Source organism: Tiliqua scincoides, chromosome 2, assembly GCF_035046505.1.
Source record: "Tiliqua scincoides isolate rTilSci1 chromosome 2, rTilSci1.hap2, whole genome shotgun sequence".
NCBI classification, from domain to species: Eukaryota; Metazoa; Chordata; class Lepidosauria; order Squamata; family Scincidae; genus Tiliqua; species Tiliqua scincoides.
Window position 1 is genome coordinate 257,485,183 of NC_089822.1, and position 23,460 is coordinate 257,508,642.

Below are 23,460 nucleotides of genomic sequence, written 5' to 3' on the forward strand. Positions count from 1 at the left end.
CTGGGCCAACACACACACACCCCTGCTCCAAAAGTGCTTGGGAACCTGTACCCACAGAGGAGGGTTAACGTGAATTAGCTGATCCTGACAAGCTAACCCCAGCACTTCTCCATCACCACGCCACAGCTGACACCTCTTCCCTCCATGATTCACCACCTACCCACTATCACCGGTTGCATGAGGAGCTGCCCTACCAACCCACTGATCATCTGGGCCAAGGAAGCATTTCCCCCCATGCCAGGGCCCTGCAAGAAAAGAGACAGAATTAAAAATGATCAGCTAGGAACAGTGACCCTCTGGAAGTAAGAGTTCTGATCCCAGCCCCTATGGTTCAAGTTCTCACCACTTGTCCAGGAGCTTGAGGCGATCCAGGGTGAGTGGGTCGCACAGAAGGTGCAGAGGGTCTGGCAATCACCACACGTGTCGGAGCCGACTGGAAACCCGGAACTTGCTGGCCTAGCACAAGGGAAGTTCATCATGCCTGAAATCTGGGCATTACCATCCAAGGGTATGGGGGGGAGGAATGAAGAGTTTTCTCCCCCCCCCCCCACATACCATTGTTACTATGCTTTGGTTTTGCCTATATTTTTACCTGCAGCAGCGGAAGCGGCTGCCGCCATAGCTTGCTGTGTGATCTGATGGGCCACGGCCTGCATAAACTCTGGTGGGAGGCTAGGTAGTGGCATGTGAGCAGCACCACCTAGAAGATATGCACAAACAAGGCAAGGCAAAGGGGCTGGTAAACCAAGAGTCCACAGTCATGTGAACACACAGCCTGGAACGGGGTGTGGGATATCCCAAGCTTCTAGGTGTCTATTCTTACCAATTCCTTGAGGATGCCCAGGAGGTCCTGCAGGCCCCACCGACGGTGCTCCACCAGAGCCGCCCCCTCCCATCTGGGAACCAGAATCTAAGAAGGAAGAAGAAAAGCTCAGGCCCCTGATAAACTCAACAGCTCCCCTGAAAGCATGTAGGCACTGCAAACTAAGCAAAAAAAATTTCCCCTCTCTTACAACACCAGAAGCCCAGGGGTTATCCCATGAAAGTGACTGACAGGAGATTCAGGATGGAGGAAGAACCCCTCCATACAGCACATTAATCTGCAAGATGTGGCAATGACTGCTGGCTTACACAGCTTTGGACCAAATTCATAGATAACAGGTGAAGCAGTGACTACTAGGTATGATGGCCATGTGTTGCCTCCAGATCCAGGGGCAACATGCTTTGGAAAACCAGCTGCAGGGAAACAATGGCAGGAGACGCATGGGCCTGTGGGCTTCTGAGAGGCAACTGGTTAGCCACTGTGTGAAAGAGGAATGTTCGGCTGGACGGGTCTTTGTCCCGAGTCAGCAGGGTTTTTCTTAGTCCATCTAGCTAATTGAAAGAATAAGTAGCATTTATATTTGCAGGTAACATGAAGCAAAAGGCGAGAGAAAGACTTGACTAAGACTACTTTGGGAGTCTGCGGCAGAGAGGAGACTGAAACTTCGCAACTCCAAGCATATACAATACCACAGGAAAACACGGCCAACAGAACTGGGGCAGTAACCCACAATAACCAGAGAACGGCAGAGGAAGGTGTGCAGTAAGGAAGCGAGACAGAGAAAGCACAGGAACCTATCACTCCACCCAGCCTCCCACAGCCTACCCTCATTCCACCAACTGCCTAATTAACCAGTGCCAGAAGGGAGTCAAGAAAGAGGCTCCTGCCTCTATGACCTCATTCCCCAGTGTCCTACCATTAGCGCCCCTTAGAGAAAGGCTCCACAAATAACTCACCCTGTATATTCATGTGCATCATAACCACAGGTTCAACGGTTTGATGAGAGATGCGGATCACACGAGGGTGGCCTGTCTGGGAGGCCTGTGTCTGGGTAGAGGCAACTCCTGGGGAGGAGGAAGAGGGCATCCCCTCCAATGGCTGGCCTCCCTCTATAGGACTGGAAGTGCGAGGCTGGGCAGCAGGAGTGGCCTGGGTGGCTGCAGACCCTTCAGAACTGGTCTGGACAGGACGACTTCCATTGCCTGTCATGGTGACTGTGGTTCCAACATTAATCTGGACGAGAAAACATTGCATGCCAATGACACTCTAGGTCAGGCTTCCCAAGGCTTGCAGCCCAAGTTCCACCCACTATACGGAGTGCACTCACCTGGATGGGGATGGCCGCCTGCTGCAGTACCATGGGCGCTGTGTAGTGGGACATTGGCCGCACCACATGGAGGTGACGGGGGGCACTGCAGGATAGGTTGCAGCGCAGGTCTGAAAGTGCTACAAAGGTGTTACCCAGAAGACGCAGTGATTCCCCCACCAGGTTGATTATTCGCTGGTCCTCTTCACGGCCCTCTGTCTGCAAACAAAAGCAAGAACCAAAGGTAAGTAGCCCCAGGCTTCCAGCTTCACTGAAATTTGTACTGCCATGTTCGTTACACAAATTTATTAAACCTTTAAAGTTTCACTAGATGCTGAACAAGAAAAAAGGGGTCCCTGCAGGAATGGCTTGTAATCCAACAAGGCACAACACAAACATGATGAAGAGATGGGGAAGGAAAACAAGCAATGAAGCTTAGTACAGTCACTTTAAGATCACAGTGGGAGGAACCAGTAAGTGATCTAAGGACACCCAGTACTTCAGACACTGCTGAAGCCAAGCAGATATGTGTTGGACTGTTCCCCTGGATAGGATATCCCTGAGAACAACCCCCCCCCCTGCACATTAGATAAAAGTATTATAAAACAAATGTGTTTAAAAATGGACACAGAAGAGTATTCACCAACCAAGTCTATTCTAGGAAGGAAGAGCCTAGTGGCAGATAATCCCAGTCAGATTAATGACGGCTGCCAGGTGATGTCTGGCCCAGTGCACCAGTCCAGGCATCTACCCGATTTCTCTCCTCCTTCCCCTTTCCAATAAACAGGGTTGCCTTCCAAACCACCCAGAACCCCACCTGAACAGCCCACTTTCCCTATCATAGGGATGAAAAGAGGCATTCACTTTAGACCCAGAACCTCAGCTTTAAAACATGAGATGTTATACCAGGACAGGTGCAATGGGCCCTTCCCTTCTCATTCAGCAACCCTCATCAGCCTTCACATGGTCTACATTGGGACAGTACCATCAAAACTGCACACCACAATTCTCAGCCAAGCCTTGTGTGTGTTTATCTTACAACTGATGTATTGTGGGGGGAGATTTAAATTTTTTAAATCTTGGTATTGTCGAATACCACCATCATGTTATATCATTCGATAAGTACGTTCATGAGAAATGCAATGAACAAATCACACTAAAATATCTATTCTATCCAAAGTGATAGCTAAAAAACCAGAGAGGCAGGGCAACGGTGCATCACCCAGCCTACATGGGACGAGAGTCATCATGGGGGTGACACACTAGCCTGCTGCACCAGGTGATGCAGACCCTAGCGAGACCACTGGGAGGCAAAGTTACATTTGAAAGAGGAGAATGGACCTCAAACTAATTTTCACACATGAGGGAAACTGACCCAGAAGTTCTACTCCCTGGAGGTGGTGAAAAAAGGACTACACTGGTCTGGAACTTCCAAAACAAAAGACAGAGCAAAGAACAGGAGACACACGTGCCAGTCTCACTTGTTACATGTCAGCTGGACCTTTTGTTCTTAGAATTCTTTCAAAAATTCTTGAAAAGGTCAACATGCATGTGGATGTAGAAGAACCTGTGGATATTATATCTCGATTCTCAAAAGCTGTTTGACACACTCCCTCACTAAAGACTGCTGAGAATACTCCACAGCCAGGGAATAAGAGGGCAAATCTTAAATTAGGAACCAGTGGAGGACCAAGAAACAGAGAGTGGGTGTCAGTGGGCAATTTTCACAGTGGAGACAGGTGAAAAGCAGTGTGCCTCAAGGATCTTTCCAGAGACCGGTGCTTTTCAATCTGTTCATAAATTACCGGGAGACATGGTTAAGCAGTCAGATGGCCAAGTTTGGTAATGAAAAACAGGGATTGAGAAAACCTCCAGAAGGCTCTCTCCAAACTGGGAGAATGGGCAGCAAAATGGCAGATGCATTTCAATGTAAGTAAGAGTAGAGTAAAATTGGGACAAATTTAAAAAAAAAACAAAAAAAACAGCCACTGTGAGATACATGTGGCTGGACCAGATGTGTTTTTCGCCTGATCCAGCAAGGCTTTTCTTATGTTTTTTGTTTGGCTTTTGGATCATATCATAAGATTGTTCACTTGTTCTTAGACTGCTGCTTTGTTACTTTTATTTTCATTCAATGTTCTGTATTAGTGGTTTCAATTATGCTGAACAGGGAAAGGCAGCCATAAATGAAAACAGGAAGATCTTCCTCGCACAATTCAATACCCCTTACATTATTGTTGTAGTCAGCAGTGCCAGCAGTTCCCAGGATCTCCTCGTACCTCTGCAGGAAGGGCTGAAGCCTGCTCTCCACCCCGCGGAGCTCACCCAGCACTTCCACATACTCGCCCGGTGATGGGTGGCTATGGGAAAAGAGAAGAGAACCTTCAGCAGCCGCTCAGACCCCAACGATCACCATTCCACCATCACACCACTGTGTTTCCACAGCCTCCCTTCTATGCCCACCCACCTGCACTCCACGCAACTCAAACCTGCCCTTCCACGATACACCATGCAGTATTCCCTGTCTGCACCTGTCCCTTCTTCCTTAACTCATTTTTGCCCAGCCCACAGGTGTGCACATTTGGTCCCTGTTCTGTAAATGTAATGTTGGGCAGAAAGGGCTTAAGACTCATCCCATCATGCAACAGTCATCACTCTGAATGAGGATAAATCTGCCTCAACCCAAAGCGCCCTCCTGAAGTACACCTGCTTCTTACTTGGGGGCAGCAGCCTCAGCCACAGGAGGCGGCTCTGTCCCTGACGGGGGCGTCTCCTCAGCCGGCGTCGGCTCACTGGGAGGTTCCGATTCAGCCCCCTCCATCGGTTCCCGCTCGGTGAGACTAGCAGACGGTGCCTCCTCAGCTCCTGACGTTGCTTGACCATTAGTTTGGCCCTAAAGAGAGGCATGCAAGATTCAAGACCCAGTAGTAGATCCCTGCCCCACTTCTACACTCTGTCACTACATTTCCCCAGGCCAGAAATGCTCACCTCCAGCCGGTTCAAGATGCCCTGGACGTCCCGGAGCATATGCTGGGCCATGACAAGACGGACGCGAGGTTCACTCTGCAACAACAGTAGAGAAGGTGCCACGGATCAAACCAAGGGGCCCATCTTGTGGGAATCCCCTTCCCTGAAGCAGAACTGCAAGTCCCTTTCACCCAGCTATAACTCTCCTTTGCTAAGACAGATGTAGTCAACTCTTGCTCTGCTCTCCTCCTCCCTAGATCAATACTGACACATTTAGGACCAAACCCCACTCACCTTCAGATCTGTCTTTCAACTTGGCTCACAGGCCCATAATAAAACAGGGCAGAAACCAAGGTCTCTAGCCTTTTACCAGCAATCAAATTCCCACACGTGCATCTGCTTTCCCAAATCACCTCAAACCAGACCCTTCAACCCCCTTCCCAGCATAGAAACCGCAACCCTGGTAAGTCCCACTTATCCTGAGGCATCCTCAAGGTTAGACCGGCAAGGGTGTGGGAACTTGGGGTGTTGTGGGTGGTGCCTACCCCAAATGAAGCTAAAATAGCCACTCAAGCCCATTCTTTTTTAGATTAACTTAAGGGCTGAGAACTGAACATGGTATTTTCTGCCCAAAAGTGTTGCAGAGAGCGACTCTTGTTTTCCATTTCTTTGTATTATATTAAATTTTTAAGTACAGTATTCCATCTATTGCAGCTATAGGGCACTTTTTAGATTTTACTACACTTAGCCTTGAACAGGATTTTTACCTTGTAAAGGCAACTGAGACCTTTTACAATAAGGATGATTGAAAAGCCTCTTCTGCAATATCCCACTCATCAAGAAGCACCCACCAGCACAAACTCACTGGATTGGGAGGAGGGGCACAAGACCCTGCTCCTGTGCAACTCTCACTTGTTTTAACGGGTTTCACATAAAAGAAATTTCTGACAGCAGGAGAAGGATACCAGGCTTAGCAATCAACCAGTCAAAATGCTGTCACTGTCACAGATTCTAAGCATTATTTTATTAGAACAAAAAGTTGTACTAATTCCAAGAGAGACAGAGAAAGCATCAAAGTCTAGTCTCGCATGAAGGCTCTCCTTCCCACAGCACATGCTATGGCCAATGTTGGATTCTTGTGCAATTGTTATAAATACTTGTATAACACTTTTCAACAAAATCATTCACAAGGTGGTTTACAGACAAAATCAAACAAAATGGCTCCCTGAATCAAAAGGGCTCACAATATAAAAAAGATGCAGAAGAATCATCAGCACTAGAAAACACACTGTGCTGCAGTGAAGAGTTGCCATGCTCCACTTAAAAAAATTTTTGACAGTTCCAAATTCCTCTGACCATGGGCAAAGTTCCTTTCTAAGAGGGAACATGCGTCTTCAAAAAAGAAACTAAAAGCAAAGTGTACCCCATGTGCTTGTCCACAGTGCCTTCCCTTTACAAGCAGAATGCTTCCTCACTTGTCCCAGGGTTGAAATTATCTACACCTTGCCCTCAGCCAGCCTATCTATCTATGGTAGCCATGGCTCTACAGACACTGCACTGCCCAAGATGTGCTCTAGAGTGAGACAGCAATATATGACTGCAGGGGTACACTTCTCTTGGCTGGCAGGCTTGTCGGTAAAGCATCTGAGAGATGCTCATACACATGCGTGCCACCTCATCAAATGCATCCTGCAAAATTGAGGTGGCCACTCCATTGGCCTCATGTTAAGAGGCAGAATCTCACAGAGCATTGTGGTCGACAGGCACATCACACACATAGACGCGCTACATTGCAAACAGTGCAACCCTTCTGCCTTAAAAATCAACTAGTTGGCAATCCTAGATGTGCACCACTGTGTGAACAATTTGTGTATGTGTTTGCTTCATGCTTTCTTCAGAACCCCACATTCCTACTGATAATGCCAGCAGGTGAAGCTAGTTCACGTTCATGGGGAAGTGAATAAGTAGAAGTTCTCCAAGAGACAGCACTGGAGGACTTCACTCACTCTTACATTCACTCCTATAGGATACAGGAGAAAGGTCCTTATTCCTGCCACTATTAATACATTACCTCATGACCTGGTAGCCAATCTGGGATTTTGAATAAAAAACAGGATATAAAACGGAATATTAAAAATGCAATGCCATTTTAAGACAGGTTAGGTGGTTGCCTCTTGTTCAAGGGAAATCATGATCACAGAAGATTTTACTATGATCAAATAAGAGGTCATTGACCAAGAACTTGTCACTCTGTACCATATCAATGCACTGAGTCTACACCAATCACCACTTTTCAACTCCCGAACAATTTGGGCAGGCTTTGTTTTGAAATGTGTCGCCGAACTACAAGGGCTGCCAGCTGTTCCCACAGAGGAGTGTTACACCCCCAACAGAAAGTGACCATCACCAAGACCCTATTGAAATACATTGTCGTCATCAACAGTATTTTTAATTCTACTTTGTACCCCCCCAAAAACCCCACCCACCCACCATAGATCCTCACAAGTCTAATTCCAGTTTTCCCTGCCCATTTGTACCTGTATGGGAGCCTGGTCCATATTTATATGAACATCCACAGACGATCCATCGCTCTTTGGAAAGCAGGGGGTGAGAAAAGGAAAAGACGGGAAAAAATTAAACAAAAAAGAAAAAAGGGAAAGAAAGGGAAAGAGGAGAAAAAAAGAACAAAATGGAGCAGAAAGAATAGCAAGAAAACACAGGAGATCAAAGCACCACATCAGAGGGTTCTACACTACCCTTCAAGGTAGCTTCTGCCATTACAAAATACATGCAGACACTGCCACTGTAACCCGTGCGCACAGGTCACATTTAAAAGTATTGGAGTTTGTTCTCTGGACGTTCTCTCTTGGCCAAGATGTGTGCATTTTGCAGGATGTGAACATTATCCAAAGCTCTAAGTATTCTTTGCATTAAAAAATTAAATGCTGTTTTAGGCAATGCAAATTCCACGCCAAGAAAGGCAGAAATCTGCACCCTGTCCAAATTATGGAGGAGCATATTATTTTGGTCCTACTCATCAAAGGCAGTGGTTATGAGCTCTGCAGGACATCAAACCCCACCCACATGCCTCCGCCAGCCCCTGCTTTGGCTTCAATATAAATATTCAAGCTGAAGTTTGTGCTGAATGCCACATTCTGCACTCTTCCTCGCTCCTGCAGAATTGCAGCACCCTCACAGTCCCGACAGTCTCCCCAGGAGCACAGGGAGCAGCTGCCTCAGCTCTGCCCACACCAAACATTTTCTGAAAAAAAGATTTCAGGCTTCCTCCCTGCTAATTTGACATTCGTGCCACATTCAAACAACCAAAGACATGCTTTGAAACACTGGCTGGCACGCTCAGGCACTGATCTGCAAGTATGTGAAACATGGAATAAGCGATATTTTATCCACAGACCCGTGATAGCTTAAGCAAGAGTATAATTTCAGAACTACCTGTGCAATCCCGCCAGCCATCCCTCAAAGCGAAGGACATGCAAGCTGCACATAAGACCAAACAAGATAGGAACACCAGGAATACAGAGGAAGCTCAAACACAATAGAGAAATGTGTACCTGATAAGATCTGATCCAGTGTACAGCTAAGGTTGCCACTTCTTACTCCATGTACTAGATATATACCTTTAAAGTCTACTGCACCAGAGACTTAAAGTAGCTGTGGCTATCTGGCCCACTTCCTCCCCTGTCCTGTCACCTGCCCCCCTCCCCTCCCCTGCTGTGTAGCATCTGGAGGCAAAAAAACAGACCTCACAGGAGGACCTGCGCTGCCTCTTCTCTCCCACTGTGTCAAGAGATTAAAAAGGTAAACATCCAATGCTTGGGGTTAGAGGTGACAATCTTAGGTGCGGCACAATGCCCCTTCCAACCACTGACAGCACAGACACAGAAAGTAAGACCACCAAGCTACTAACAGCCACCACCCAGAGCCACACCTGCTCATGTGTCTCCCCACCCCAATCTCCACAGATCACAGCATCACACCAGCAAGTTCTTCCCCTTTCCATTGCACAGGGGTTAGAACCATTAGGAGAGAAGCAGGATACTCCCCTTACCCCTTCAGTGCAGCACCCTCTAGCTAAAACTCACTTGTGTGGGTGGCTGCTGGTCCATAATGCTTACTGGTAAGTTGAAGGTTCCCACCATGACATAGCTGTTTGCATTGCGGTCATGCACAGTGGGACCAGTCCCCCGGGGACCTGCGCCATTGTGAGGGGCGGATGATGATCCAACTCCAGAGGGGCCCCCCATGGAGGGCGACTGTGTCTGAGGGGGGGCACGTTCCACCAAGTGAATGACTTTGCCTCCAACATCTGGAACAAAGACAAAGGCACGCATGAATGTCTTGCAAAGATCTACGTTGGCTTCCGTACTACTATCATGTTAATTCACATCATATGTCCAAGAGTACTGGTGAGGAAAGTTATGAACTTCCTTATGAGGAAAAGCTACAGCATTTGGGCCTCTTCAGCCTAGAAAAGAGGCACCTGAGGGGGGATATGCTTGAGACAAACAAAATTATGCAGGGGATGGACAGAGTGGATAGAGAGGTGCTCTTTACACTCTCACATAACACCAGAACAGGGGACAGCCACTAAAATTGAGTGTTCGGACAGTTAGGACAGACAAAAGAAAATATTACTTTACTCAGCATGTGGTTAGTCTGTGGAACTCCTTGCCACAGGATGTGGTGATGGCATCTGGCCTGGACACCTTTAAAAGGGGATTGGATAAGTTTCTGGAGGAAAAATCCATCACAGGTTACAAGCCATGATGCGTATGTGCAACCTCCTGATTTTAGAAAGGGGCTATGTATCAGAATGCCAGATGCAAGGGAGAGCACCAGGATGCAGGTCTCTTGTAATCTGGTGTGCTCCCTGGGGCATTTGGTGGGCCGATGTGAGATACAGAAAGCTGGACTAGATGGGCCTATGGCCTGATCCAGCAGGACTGTTCTTATGTTCTTATGAGAATTTTCCACTTAACTCGAACAGTGAACCTGCAGAATTATCTGGGTGTCACACCTGCATCTCCAGTCTTCCTCCAAGGAGATCAAGAGAACACATGCAAGATTTAGCACAATTCAAATATTAGCACTGAATTTTATAGCCACAACTAACCTGCAATATCTGATAGCATTCAGCCCACGATCACAAGCTTAATACCCAAGCAGAGATGGCATCTGACATTCTAGCCACTAAATCACCCTGGCTCTTTATAATCTCTGAACAGACTTCAGAGACTACACACCACATGCAAATGCATATAAATACCCCAATTGTGTGTGTGTTTTTTTAAAGCTATATACATTTATATGCAACAGGTTGCCTGTATCCGAGTAATCAGTAATTATGAATACACTCCAAAAGAGTTCCAGAATAAGTATATTAAAATCATTCCATTTTATTCTGTTTCAGACTGCTCTTGGGGGCTCTTTTATGGACAAAATGTAGCACAAAAATATAAGATGCTTATGTCATTTGGGAAGTTTTTCCAAAGCTTCACACTCATCCAGGATGCCCTTTGCCCACACTAGACTCCCACATGCACTGCACCCTAAATCCTTCCCTGTTCCGGTTCTTCAATGCACCTCAACCACAACCATGACCCACACCCAACAAGGGGCTCCCCACTCACTGTATTCTTTCAGCTTCTTGTCATCTTGCAGAACTCTCCCTTGGTAGATTAGGCGCTGCTTTTCTGAAGGGATGCTGACTGCCCCTGCAATGTGCTCCTTGAACTCCTTCACTGTGACCTGCAAAGGAGAAGGAAGACTGAAAAAGGTCCAGGAGGCAACACTCCAGCCCTTCCACTCCTTTCTCCTCAATCCTTCTACAGGTTGAGTCTCCGTATCTGCAAGGGTTCCGATCCCAGAACCCACATGGATGCCAAAAATTGTGTTAAAGAAAATCCATTTAAAAAAACCATATACCTTTGCTCAACAATTTAAAAATAGCTTTGCTTGTAATGAAGGACAAAGGCAGCAGGCAGACAATCTCTCTCCAGGTGCTTAGAAAGGCCTCACTCCTAGGCAGTGATCCCTCTTTTCACCCGGAGCAAAGAGGCAATGATAACCACTTCCCTTTGCATTCTTTCACAAGCTCAGAAGGAAGGGAGGGGTCACTTGCTGTTCTAAGCTGTTCTGGAAAGAGACTGATTGATTGGCTGCCTGCTGCAATAACAAGGCTAGTGTCAAAGGACATTTTTCCTAATTGAACAGGCCCTTATCACACTGAGATAAAACTGCAGGTGAAAAATCCATGGATAATTAGATTATACCTGTACTCTCTACCATCTCACTAGACTACCTTTGGAGACAGGCTCCCTTCTGTTCAATGCCAACAGTGCGCTGGTACTAGAGTAAGGTGGCAGTGGCAAAAAAAAAACACAGCATAGTTAATGATTCCACCTGCTCTTAGTGTGAGCAAGAAGCGTCTTGGCTGCCCTCCATGTGAGAGATGGAGCTGCTTGTCAGCCTGCGTGGAGAGAACTGGAGGCCAGAAGTGAGACCAAACCAGGAAGATCCATTCTGAAATGTTGTTGGTTCTTGAAAGAGAGAACCTCTATGATTGTAAAAATCTCCTTGAGGGATTTAGAAACGCCTGCCTATGTAAACCGCCTTGAATAAAGTCAGGAGTAATCCGATGACCAGAAAGGCGGTATATAAATACCGAGTTGTTGTTGTTGTTGTTATTGTTATTATTGCCTGGTGCCAAGCTCAAAATGCTGCCCTGGAAGTGATGTCACAACTGGAAGTGACGCCATGCCTGGGCTTTTTTAAAAAGTGAAAATTGGAAGGAACCCACCTCTCCCCCCCCCCAGCAACTCACCACCTACTTGCTCCATTGCCTCCTCCCAGTCAGTGGCATAGATAAGGCATCTATCTGCCACCTGGGGTCAAAGAAGATTTGTAGCTTCCCCCCAGACAAAATCAAAATGAATGAATGAATGCATAACTGCCCCTGATTGGTTTGAGACACTGTGCTGGGGTGAAGAGATATGGTTATTCGCCCCCTGCTAAATATAAGAGGGGGACCATTTGAAAAAATGACTTTTTACCCAGTTAACCAGGGTTACTGTATTATGATACATGGAAATGAGAGATGACTCATATTAACACCTTCTTGGCTTCATGCTGTATCATAACATCTCATTGCAACATGTCTATAACATAATATGTCATTGACTCTCAGATCAGTCAGTCTCACAGGTCAGTTTTGAGTTAAGAAATCCACTTTTTGTTTCATAAGGCAGTTGTGTTTTCATTGTCTGGTTAACTGGCCATAACTTTTGATAGACTACAGGCATTCCAATGCAGTTTGTTTCATTGCATTCTGTATTAAATTACCTTTCCAATGATATATAACATGATGGTGGTATTCATACATATCAACATTTTGGTCACTAGTGCAAGTTCAGCTTGTTGTCCCCCTAAAGCTTGATGCCCGGTGCAACTGCTAGCCCCTGCACCCCCCTAGCAATGCAACTGACAAGAGGATACAATCCAGTTCCATTTAAAAACATAGTAACTTCTTTTATTGCAATGATAGTCCATTTGTGGCAAGCACAATTTGGGCAATGGGGATATGTGGCTCATTCACTTTGTGAACTAAGGCAGAGGAATAACAGCAGGAGGTCCCTTAGCCCATTTGGGACCCAGCTGCCAACTCAAAGAAGAATATGCAGGAGTGGCAAGTGGGGAAATAAGACTAGTTATCGGGGGATGAAAACCCACAACTGCAGGAGATTTCTAACATCAGTTGCTTGGGAGTAGCAGCATAAGAAACTGCTCTAGATCCAGAGGTGGCTGAAACAGCGCAGCAGGGTCTATGAGAAATAGCATTCCTTTACACAACCTGCTACAGGATGTAGTATAGTATAGCTGTTTCTGTGTCCTCGGTAGTCACCAGTTATTTGGGGGATGTTTGCTAAGTCATGTTCAAAAAATGGACTTGGGCCCTCGCCTCTTTTCTGCCTGTTGCAGTCTGGCCTTCTCTTTGTCTGTGTTATGAATTTCCTGTGTTCCTGAGTCTGGGTCTCAAGAGGATAACAATGGCTGGCCACAGGTGCAACAGAGAACCTTTGCAGCAATTGTACACAAATGGTCCCTTTCCGTCCATCTCCCAGCTGCAACCCAACTAGAGAGACTCACCTCCTCCTCCACTTTGAAGGTCCTTGTCTGAGAGTCCAAGGTTTTCACCAAAACCTCAAGGGTCTCTGGCTCTGCCATGATGCCTGTCTAATGCTTCCTTTAATCCTGTCGAGAGAAGGAAAAACTTGGTTGTAATCAAATATCTGGCATTTTCTGCAAATCCAAAGATCTGGAAAACCAACAAGACTGGGGAAGGTGGAATTGAATACATGGTCATAGTTTGACACTGTAGCCCCAGATAATCTCCAAAACCTGTCTGAGTAAAGAAATATGCATCTCAAACTAATAAACCTGTGCATCCCAGTCATGCGAGTGTACAGTTAAGGAGTATAAAGCAGCAATATTGTAGAAGAGAAAAGGCACAGCTTTCGACTGTTCCAAATTTAACAGGCTATAATGTTAAAAGTCTGGCTGAAACCAACTAAAGCACTGAAGCAAGACTGAAGCCCTGGCAACAGCCATATTTCCAGAAGCAGAGAACTGAAGCTTTAGAAATTTGGGTTGTGTTCTAGTTGGGTTTTTATCTCTCTGATCCAGCTGCTAATCTGTATGCTTTGAACTCAGAGTAAATTCTGATTCAAAACTAGAATTGATTTAGTTTAGATACATTTCATGAAAACAGTAAATGCTTTATTGTGTGACGCAGCCCCATAAAGTGAATAAAATAACTAACAAGAAAAATTTCTTTTTAAAAGGTCTCTCCAATGAAAATACATTTAACAAGATAAAAAGCAGGAAAATTAGATTCATTCCACAGCTACAAGCAAAGCAGTGCCTAATGGCCAAATCACTTATTTTGGTTACCGCTTTGTGTTTGTTGGGGGGGGGGGCGCAAGGCAAAATTCAACCAAGAGATTTTGGATTTGGGTTCAATTCGGACTAACTGACAATACCTCTATGAAAGGTAGAAATGCTGTTATATTTATCATTGAAAGAAAGCATCACCATTTAGGTTTCTCAGAGATATATCTGTGCCAATAAGTCCCAATATGTAAAATTTATTGATCAATTGGTTAAAAGATCTATTTACAGCCCCAGAGAGTACAGCAAGTCCTCACTTAAAGCTGTCAATAGGTTCTTGGAAACTGCATGTTTAAGCAAAATGACTTATAATGAAACCCATATTAATGGAGATTGATATATGTAAACAAGAGTTCCTACAACATATTTCTGGTCACCAAACATCCAGGTTCTAAAAAAAGAAACAAAACACTTCTAGTATTAAACACTGAAAGAAATGTGAGCTTTCCAGGTCAGAGAAAACCCACATAGACATGGGGAGAACATGCAAACTCCACTCAGACACTGGCACGGTCATTAATTATTTTTTTCTCATCAATTTTTATAATGAAATTACTTTGAACAAACCAACTTTAAGACTTGCTGCACAATTGGTATTTTATCACTCTATGGACAGCTCCAGGAAGGCAGCTGAAACAGAAGATTTTGTGGCCAGGAGGGAAAACAAGAGGCCATGAAACGCAAGCAATACCTGTGAAATTCTTATGCAAAGTCAAACCTGTGCTTATCTTGTACCAGCGCAAATAGGTTTTTAAGTTAAACATCTTGACTTCCATCTAATACAACATATAATTCTGATTTAAACCACAAGTCAAGATGGTGACAGTTTGAAGAATGCATCCATCAGCATTTGTCAGTCACCACTTAGGATTGAGTGGTATGTTACTCAAGTCAACACATTTAAATATTTTAGATCCTCCGTGTCCTATCAACAAGCACACATTTCGGCTTTGCACAGAATGTCACAGGTTGTGCTTCTTGTAAACAGTGGGGCCAAAAGTCCATGAAATACAACTTGCTCAGTCTGCCTCCAGCACTGTTATCTGCCAACAGCAGATAACACTCCACGTCACTGATAAAGAGAGTTTTAGGTTATAAAAACTGATGCCCTGTTAAACCTGTTCCTGTTTTGTTGCCTTCCCTGTTATTGGTCACCCTCCCTCTATTTTTGCACTATTTTTAGTGACTTAGGCCAGGTTCAGACATAATGGGAAACATGGTTTTCCACAACAAGGATAACACTCAGAGACCTATGGGTTCACACACTTCACTTCTCTGCTGCATGAAGTTTCCACTCTCATTTTAAGAACAAACCATAGTACCATAAAATTAATGAACTTGGGGGCTGAGGTTTGTTCTTAAAGTGGAATGTCACTTTTTTCTATCATGCACAGAGAAGAGGAACTTCTTATTCGGGCTGAATCTGACCTTAAGGCTAACACACTAAGGGCGCAATCCTAACCCACTTTCCAGGATCAACGTAACGGCAATGCAGCTTCGAGGTAAGGGAACAAACATTCCCTTACTTTGAGGAGGCCTCCGTGAGTGCTACCCAACTGCAGGATGCAGCACACATCCCATTGGCACAGCTATACCAGTGCTAGAAAGTTGGTTAGGATTTGGGCCTAAATGTTCAAATAAGAAGATGGGTTTAATAAGGGTTAATATTTCTGTATCTCTTAGGCTGACCATCTAGCTAGATGGTATGGAATTACAGGTCATGTCTTGTTATCCACTGGGGTTCTGTTCCAAAACCTCTAGTGGATTAAAAAAAACTCTGGATAAAAAAACAGTGGAAAAATAGATTTAAAGACCCTCTTCCAGGTTTCTTTCCCCTCCATTGCTCCTAATAATATCGTAACTTGACATTCACAGGGGTTCGATTCTGGGACTCCCTGCAGATACCATAAAATGTGTTAAATAAAAGCAATTTTTAAAAACTTAAAAAGTGTATCCCTTTACAATTGTAGTTTAAAAACAGCTTTTCTTACTGTTGTAGAGAGGCAGTCAGCAATCAGAAATGCAGAGGACCCCTTGCCTTTGCCTGGCTCAGCTGAAGCATGGAATGATCACTTGCATGACTGCCTCTCTACAACAGTAAGAAAAGCAGTTTAAAAAAAAAAAACAACTGTGATTTTAAAGAGATTCATTTTCCCCTTCTCCAGGGATCAGCACATTCCTTCTCACTTGCAGGGGCCATGTGGAGTCAAATCTGTGTAAAAAAAAAAGTATATAACAAGGCTGGACCTGTAGCTTGTTCATTACCATTCATTGTCTTTCTTTAATATAATGTAACTAAGTTTTAATTTCTAAAATTTAGAACTTGCATTCTCTGAAAGAATCACACCCAAAGTCACATATCTACCTCTGTGAAAGACATACAGGTAGGCCACAGTGTTAAATCCCTGGGTTCACAATACTCCAAGTTTTAATTGCATGCCTTTGGACCAAGCAGTAGAAAATATCCACAATGAAACATATTGTTGGTTTGTTGTTGTTGTTTTTTTTTTTGGGGGGGGGGGGTATTGCTAACAAGGACACAAGACCAGTCTCATAAATATGTCAACAAATTAGTAGCCTACAAAATTTTCACTAGTCTACAGCTATCTGTGTCAGTAGCCTACAGCAGTGTTTCTCAAACTGTGGGTTGGGACCCACTAGGTGGGTTGTGAACCAATCTCAGGTGGGTTCCCATTCATTTCAATATTTTATTTTTAATATATTAGACTTGATGCTATCATCGTATATGACTGCATTTGGAGAAATGTTACAGATCTGAACTTTTAACAGGCTACGCTGTATATGCTTTTAACAATGATAGTCAATAGGGCTTACTCCTGGGTAAGTGCAGGTAGGATTGCAGCCTAGGATTGTTAAAAAATTTTCTGCTTGATGATGTCACTTCCAGTCATGACATCACTTCTGGTCGGTCCTGAAAGATTCTCATTCTAAAAAGTGGGTCCCGGTGCTAAAAGTGTGAGAACCACTGGCCTAGAGGGAGAAAAAAACTTTTGTAAAGCTTCCCAATCTGGTCACCTGAAAGTAATTCCAACTCGCCTCATGTGATCAAGAGAGTGGCTACTTAAACCTATCCTCGTGACATTAAAAACAAACCCGGAAGCCACGGGGGGGGGGGGAGATACACATTCTAATTCTTAAACACCAGCCTCATATTTTATAAAAGAAGACTTTTCCAGTGTTGCTACTACATCACATTTCATTAATCCAAAAACAAAATAATTTCCAACTCAGCAATGTTATAAGCTCCTAGGAAGAACCACAAGAAACTCATTTTTTAACTTAGCCATTTCTGTCTGACATTGCAAATACACAACAGGGATCAAATTGTACACCTGTGGGCTGGGCAAAAATGGGTTACAGGCAACACCTAACCAGACCTGCTTGGAAAAAGGGAGAATCAATGAGCTTGCTTCTGAGTAAACATAATGACGTCTAAGGATATTCTGTCTTATTTCTGCATAACACAATGCTGACATAAAATTTTCCAAGGCTGTTTTTGAGCTAGACTATCTGAGACTATTATACAGCTCCTGCACAAGCAATAACGTATAGCTCCTCTGGCAGGGATTAGATTCAAATCCCTGCTCAGCCAAGAACAGCCTGAGCAGTCTTCAGGAAGTTTCAGCTTAACCTTGAATGAGATAACCACTACATATCCTATCCTCAGAAAGGGCAAGGCAGAAATACAATAAGATCATTTTTGCCTGTGATTCTAACACTCAGGCTCTGAATAAATGATTCAGCATCTATCTTGTGGACTCTAGGAAAACTTTTTCAGATAAAGTTTTCTGGAGAACGTGCAACCTAAATGATTAAAAAGGTTTGAAGAATAAATGTGAGAGGAAAAATAAATTAAAGTGCTATTTTATACACAGAAAAACATGAAGCAATTTAGGAGTTTAAGCCTGCCCTCCCCCCCCCCCAAAAAAAAAAACAAAAATGGAGAAGAACTGCAAAGTGTCCTTCAGGCCAAGCAACAGGAAACAGCAACGCTCCCCTACCTCAAATAATTCATAAATGGCAAGCCACAAATCTCTCCAACACTCACACCTTCTAATACAGTGTGCAAAATCTAAACAATATAGAGATCTTTCGGTGGCTCAGAGTCAAGCTGGAGAAAAACGTTATTGTTATAAATAGTACCTTTCTTCTCCAGCTTGACTCTGAGCAACCCAAAAATCTCTATATTGTTTAGATTTTGCACACTGTATTTATATATAGTATTCCTTTCCTAATCATACTCTATCCTGATGTATGCATCCAGAATATCTTGAACTCAAAGTTCTAGCCACTGCAGCACCACACTGTTGTCTCCCCACCATCCTCATTTAAATACCATGGCCAGAACCAGGATGATGCAATAGTGCTTCTCAAACTGTGGGTCGGGACCCATCTGCCGGGTCGCAAGCCAATTTTAGGTGGGTCCCCATTCATTTCAATATTTTATTTTTAATAGATTAGACTTGATGTTCCCATGGCATGTGACTGCATCTGGGGATATGTTACAGACCTGTACTTTTAACAGGCTACTATGTATATTCTTTTAACAATGAAAGTCAGTGGGACTTACTCCTGGGTAAGCATGGATAAGATTGCACCTAGGATTGTTAAAAATTTTCCTGTTTAATGATGTCACTTCCAGTCATGACATCACTTCCAGTGGGTCTTGACAGATTCTCATTCTAAAAAGTGGGTCCCGGAGCTAAATGTGTGAGAACCACTGATGAAATGGTTTAGGAGTTGGACTTAGACCCAAGAGATGGTCCAAATCCCTGCTCAGCCATGAAGCTTTCTGGGTCACTTATCTCTCAGCCTCACCTACCTCACAGGGCTGTTGTTAGACAGAAGGAGGGAACTATGTATACCACCCTGAGCACTTTAGGGGAGGAGTGATATAAAAATGTGAAAAATAGTAAATAAGTTTCTGAAAATAGGGTCTCCAAACCTTTTGTTTATATTAATCTGGATGGATGGTACTACACAACTAACAGCATATCTGAACTTGACTGGAAACAAACTTAGTCCAACTACTTTCTCCACCCCACCCCACCAAAAATCTGAATGTTATACTGTAAACATTGGTTGCCCACAAATTAGTACCTATTTGGAGCACAACCAGTTACCACACCACTAAGCAAAGTAAGAAGAAACACAACCTAAGAGGCTTAAAGAGGTCTCCCAGTCACTCATAAACACATAGCAGGAGTAAAACCCAGACAGAGAACGCAACTTGCCCTCCTCTCCACTGTTTGATGACAAGGGCCCAACTGCATAAAATTAAAGCTGCCAGTTGACAAGGCTTAATTAACTCATTTTTGCCCAGCCTACAGGTGTACACATTTGGTCACTGTAGCGTATATGCAGTGCTGGTCAGAAATGGCTTAACCTAGTGTTTCTCAAGATTTTTCCTCCGCCATACCACTTCACATGGTCCACGTCCACCTCTTCAAAGTACCACTGGAAGTAACTAGCGATGACATCCTTGCCAGTTACTTCTGGATTGGGAGCCCATGTGACATGACAAACATCAATAAGAGGCTCAGGGTGGGTGGCATGGGGGGGCTTTTTCAAGGGTGGAAAAGCATGCTTTGGAGCTCTGCCTGGGGAGTTGAGAATACTGCCGCTGTTTGCTGTGTCTGGTTGCTGGTCTAGCTGCTGGGCAGCAGGTGTCTAGGGGTCTTGTGAGTTCCACGAGGCACCACATTGAGTACCACTGGTGGTACCCATAAAGGGGACCAGATACAGTAAAGGACAGAGTGTCTAGACCAGCCATTTTCAACTACTGTACCACGGCACACTGACGTGCTGTGAATGGTCCCTAGAATTTGGGAGAAGGCTCATTTATTAGTAGGGCCATTGGGGGGGCATGAGCCCCCCACTGGCAGCACAGTGCGCCTTGTCAATTGTCAAAAAAACCAATGATGTGCCTTGTCCATTTTAGCACCCTGCGAGATGAAAAAAAGTTGAAAATTACCAGCCTGGACCTTTAACAGCTGTATAGAAGAGGGAACATTGGCAGGTGCAGCAGGTGGTTGGGAACATTGTCCACTCACATCACAAACCAGGGATGTGTGGTGGGTGGGGAGGCAGAGCCTCCCCACCGGGGTCCTTTGGAAAGCATCACTTTCGTGGGAGGCACACAAACACCCACGACCCACGCACAGTGCGCGTGGGTGCCTCCCCCAGCAGCGACGCTTTCCAAAGGACTCCAATGGGGGAGGCTCTGCCTCACCTGCCTCCCCAACCACTCCACATCCCTGCCACAGACCTCCCCATGTTGAGCTGTGCCACCCTCTACCTCCAGCTGGGCCTTCATCACTCCCACCCCCAGCCAGCGCCAGGTTCTGCCTGCCTGTCTGCCTGCCTCCCCTCTCACAGGAGCCCTGGCTGGCTGTCACCCCAACATGGCCCTCCTCGCCTTTCCCCAGCCTGGAGACGAGAACAGCCTCCCTCGTCTCTCTCCCCCTAGCAACGAGACCCAACGTAGTTTGTCCCAACCTGGCCCCCGTCCTTCCAACCCGTCCAGTAGGGGCCGCTTCCAGCTGCAGGAACCCGCCCACTTGTGCTCGCGCGCACCGAATAAGCCCGTCACACCATAGAGACGAAACGCAGCGCGCACCCACCGCTTCCAATCGGAGATGGTGGTGGCGCTCTATCCTCCTCCGTCTCTATGGCAAAAGCTAACAGTCGTGAAGCACCTGTGGAATTGGAGGGGCTGCCAAAGAGACTGAAAACCCTAGAGCGGCAGCACCACGGTGAGCATTTCCGGCTCACAACGGAAGTGCTGTTTTGCCAACGCAAAGCAAACAGGGGCTTTCTCACCATAAAGGAGTCACCGAATAGAGCGACCCCACTCCGCTTTAACCGGAAGTTGAGGTTGCGCTTCTCTAGCCAGCATATCTCTATGCCCCCCGTAATGCTCACTTGCCTGTATTTCAAAATGGCGGCACTTCCGCTTCCCTCGGCGGCCGCGGCGGCGGCAACGGAACGAAGACCTCGTCGGTCCCCACAGTCTTGGGCTGCTCGTTCGTCCGCTGAAGGGCGCCCACGACACCTGGAGCGGCCGTTGGGGGCGAGACCAGCGGCACCCTCGCGCCAGCGGCGTCTTCTGCCGTCCTGCGCCGCTGCGTTCTCTGGCTGCTCGCTATTGCGCATGCGCGAGCAACCCACTAGGACCCCTGCAAGGAGTTAGCCCTCCCCCTTTCTGTTCCCATTTATAGGTGTCTAAGCCAGTGCCTGCTCCATCCGGGCAACGACTCTCGGCTAGACCGTTGAGTCTCCTCAGTTCATGACAGGACAGCACCTCAGAAGGCCCCGCCCACCCTTGACGTCAACGAGCTTTGTGACGCAAAGGGAGGCGGGGCAGAGGAGGAACATCACGATTGGTCCGCCTAAGTGACGTCACTAGCTTTGAAGCAAAGTGGTCGGCCGTTTCGGCCAAAGGCGCGCAGACGACGCTGCGTCCGCCATGCTGGTTGAGGGCAACCGCCCTCACTCCGCAAATCTGTCCGCTGCCATCTTTGTTGAGCCCGTTGCTTAGCAACCGCTTAGCAACCGCTGGCCAATGGGAACGTGCCTTGAGCCTTGGAGATGGATGAGGGCACAAAGCAGAGGTCCTTGAAGTGATGCTCAGTGGCGGCGCCGACACTGCGCCCCTCCCACTAGCAGGGAGCCAGCCAGGTGTGGTGGTGTGTCACCCCACAGCCTGGGGGTCGCAGCTGTGCCTCGCCTCAGCAGCAGGCTCCAGTGTTCACATGCACCATCTCACAGTCCCCACCGATCCAGGCCTGCTCAGAAGGAGGCCCCACTGTGTTCAGTGGGTCTAGGGGTGGCAGCTCAAGGGGGGCTGTTGTTCTGGCAGGGGGCTTCCATGCCCAGTGGTGTAGCTAGAGGGGGGCAAAGCACCGAGTCCTGCAGGGAGCCTCAGCACGGCGTGCAAGCAGCCTCTCCCCTCCCCTTCGGAGCCATTCCGGGTGGTTGAGCAAAACAGAGGGGGGAAGAGGATGCCTGGCATGGGCTTTGTGCAAAGATCAGCTACAAAAACCTGAGGCTGCTGCGCAGAATGGTCAGCTTTTGCCTGTGCCACACCCAGAAAGATAATCCTGGCACATTGGAACTAGTCCACGGGTCAGGGTTTGGAGGCCCCTGCACTAGAGTATCATAGCAGCCACCATTTTTTTTGTATGACCCAGACTTTGCAGTATTCCTGAACATTCTTGGGGGGGGGGGATATGATAGTTGTCCCAAAAAGTCACAGTTCCTCTTGGTGGCCTCATTACATTCCAAGAATGTTCCAGAAGAGTGGCCTTCAAAACCCAGCCCATGGGCTGGATCTGGCATCGCAGATTTACCCATCTAGATGCAGTTGTAGTGAAGGCTTCATCACAACTTGTGTTGGGCAGCCACTTTCCCCAGAAATTGGGGTGCGGAACCTGCTGGAGTGACAGGCCGAAGAAACAGCTGCCCAACGTGAGTTGTGATGAAGATCTGCTGCAAAGAAAGAAGGCTGCAGTGCGGAATGGAAAGACTTTGCCATTGCTGCACCGTGCCTGAACATAAGAACAGCCCCACTGGATCAGGCCATAGGCCCATCTAGTCCAGCTTCCTGTATCTCACAGCAGCCCACCAAATGCCCCAGGGAGCACACCAGACAACAAGAGACCTGCATCCTAGTGCCCTCCCTGGCATCTGGCACTGTATCACTGTATGTGATACAGTGGGCCACAGCTTGGAGACTGCTATCCTATCCAGGGCATTATGGAGGGAAAAGTGATAGTTGCCACAATGAGCTCCGCTTATTCTTCTATGCTGACTGCTCCTTTGCTGGCACAAAGAATGAGAATCTCTCTGCTGTTCAGTTATTAGGGATGCAGAGAGATGGGTTGGTAAGAGGCTGATTTGCATGCCAGGTGTGAAAGATGCCATGCAATTGATAGCCTGATATAGTTTTGAGGTTACAAAAATCAAACGTACGCCTCCGTTTTGTGCACCTCCGTTTTGCTCCCCCCACCCGGATGGCTCCGAAGGGGAGGGGGGGAGGCTGCTTGCACACCGCGCTGAGGCTCCCTGCAGGACACGGTGCTTTGCCCCCCTCTAGCTATGCCACCTTCCATGCCTGAGGGCCCAGTCCTATCCAAACTATCCGCGCTGATGCAGCCATGCCAACAGGGCATGCACAGGATAGGATTGGCCCCTGAGTCAATATAACGCATGATGTCTATCAAATGGGACAAAAATATAACCACACATTCTGAGTAGATATGCCTAGGATTGGGCCGCTATGGGCACAATCCTAATCAGGTCTACTCAGAAGTAAGTTCTATTTTGTTCAATGGGGCTTACTCTCAGGAAAGTGTGGTTAGGATTGCAGCCTATA

At 46.3% G+C, this 23,460-nt stretch overlaps 1 protein-coding gene across 4 annotated transcripts in view; it reads right to left on the bottom strand.

Annotated features, from left to right (window-relative positions):
• BAG6 (BAG cochaperone 6) overlaps nt 1–21,347 on the bottom strand; it is a 31,018-nt gene extending 9,671 nt beyond the window's left edge. Inside the window, exons 1-14 of one of the 4 annotated variants that reach the window (XM_066613240.1) lie at nt 21,013–21,347; nt 13,263–13,367; nt 10,748–10,865; nt 9,233–9,423; nt 7,634–7,687; nt 5,118–5,192; nt 4,847–5,022; nt 4,360–4,489; nt 2,151–2,348; nt 1,780–2,056; nt 824–910; nt 593–700; nt 344–456; nt 161–245 (exon numbers count right to left, since the gene is read on the bottom strand). In XM_066613240.1, the coding sequence (XP_066469337.1) occupies nt 161–245; nt 344–456; nt 593–700; nt 824–910; nt 1,780–2,056; nt 2,151–2,348; nt 4,360–4,489; nt 4,847–5,022; nt 5,118–5,192; nt 7,634–7,687; nt 9,233–9,423; nt 10,748–10,865; nt 13,263–13,340 (1,690 nt within the window). In that variant the 5' untranslated portion in view covers nt 13,341–13,367; nt 21,013–21,347. Of the gene's footprint in view, nt 1–160; nt 246–343; nt 457–592; nt 701–823; nt 911–1,779; nt 2,057–2,150; nt 2,349–4,359; nt 4,490–4,846; nt 5,023–5,117; nt 5,193–7,633; nt 7,688–9,199; nt 9,424–10,747; nt 10,866–13,262; nt 13,368–20,582; nt 20,651–21,012 lie in introns of those variants that run through there. The other 3 variants (XM_066613238.1, XM_066613239.1, XM_066613241.1) reach the window with 3 other exon arrangements.
• Nucleotides 21,348–23,460: the final 2,113 nt, after the last annotated feature.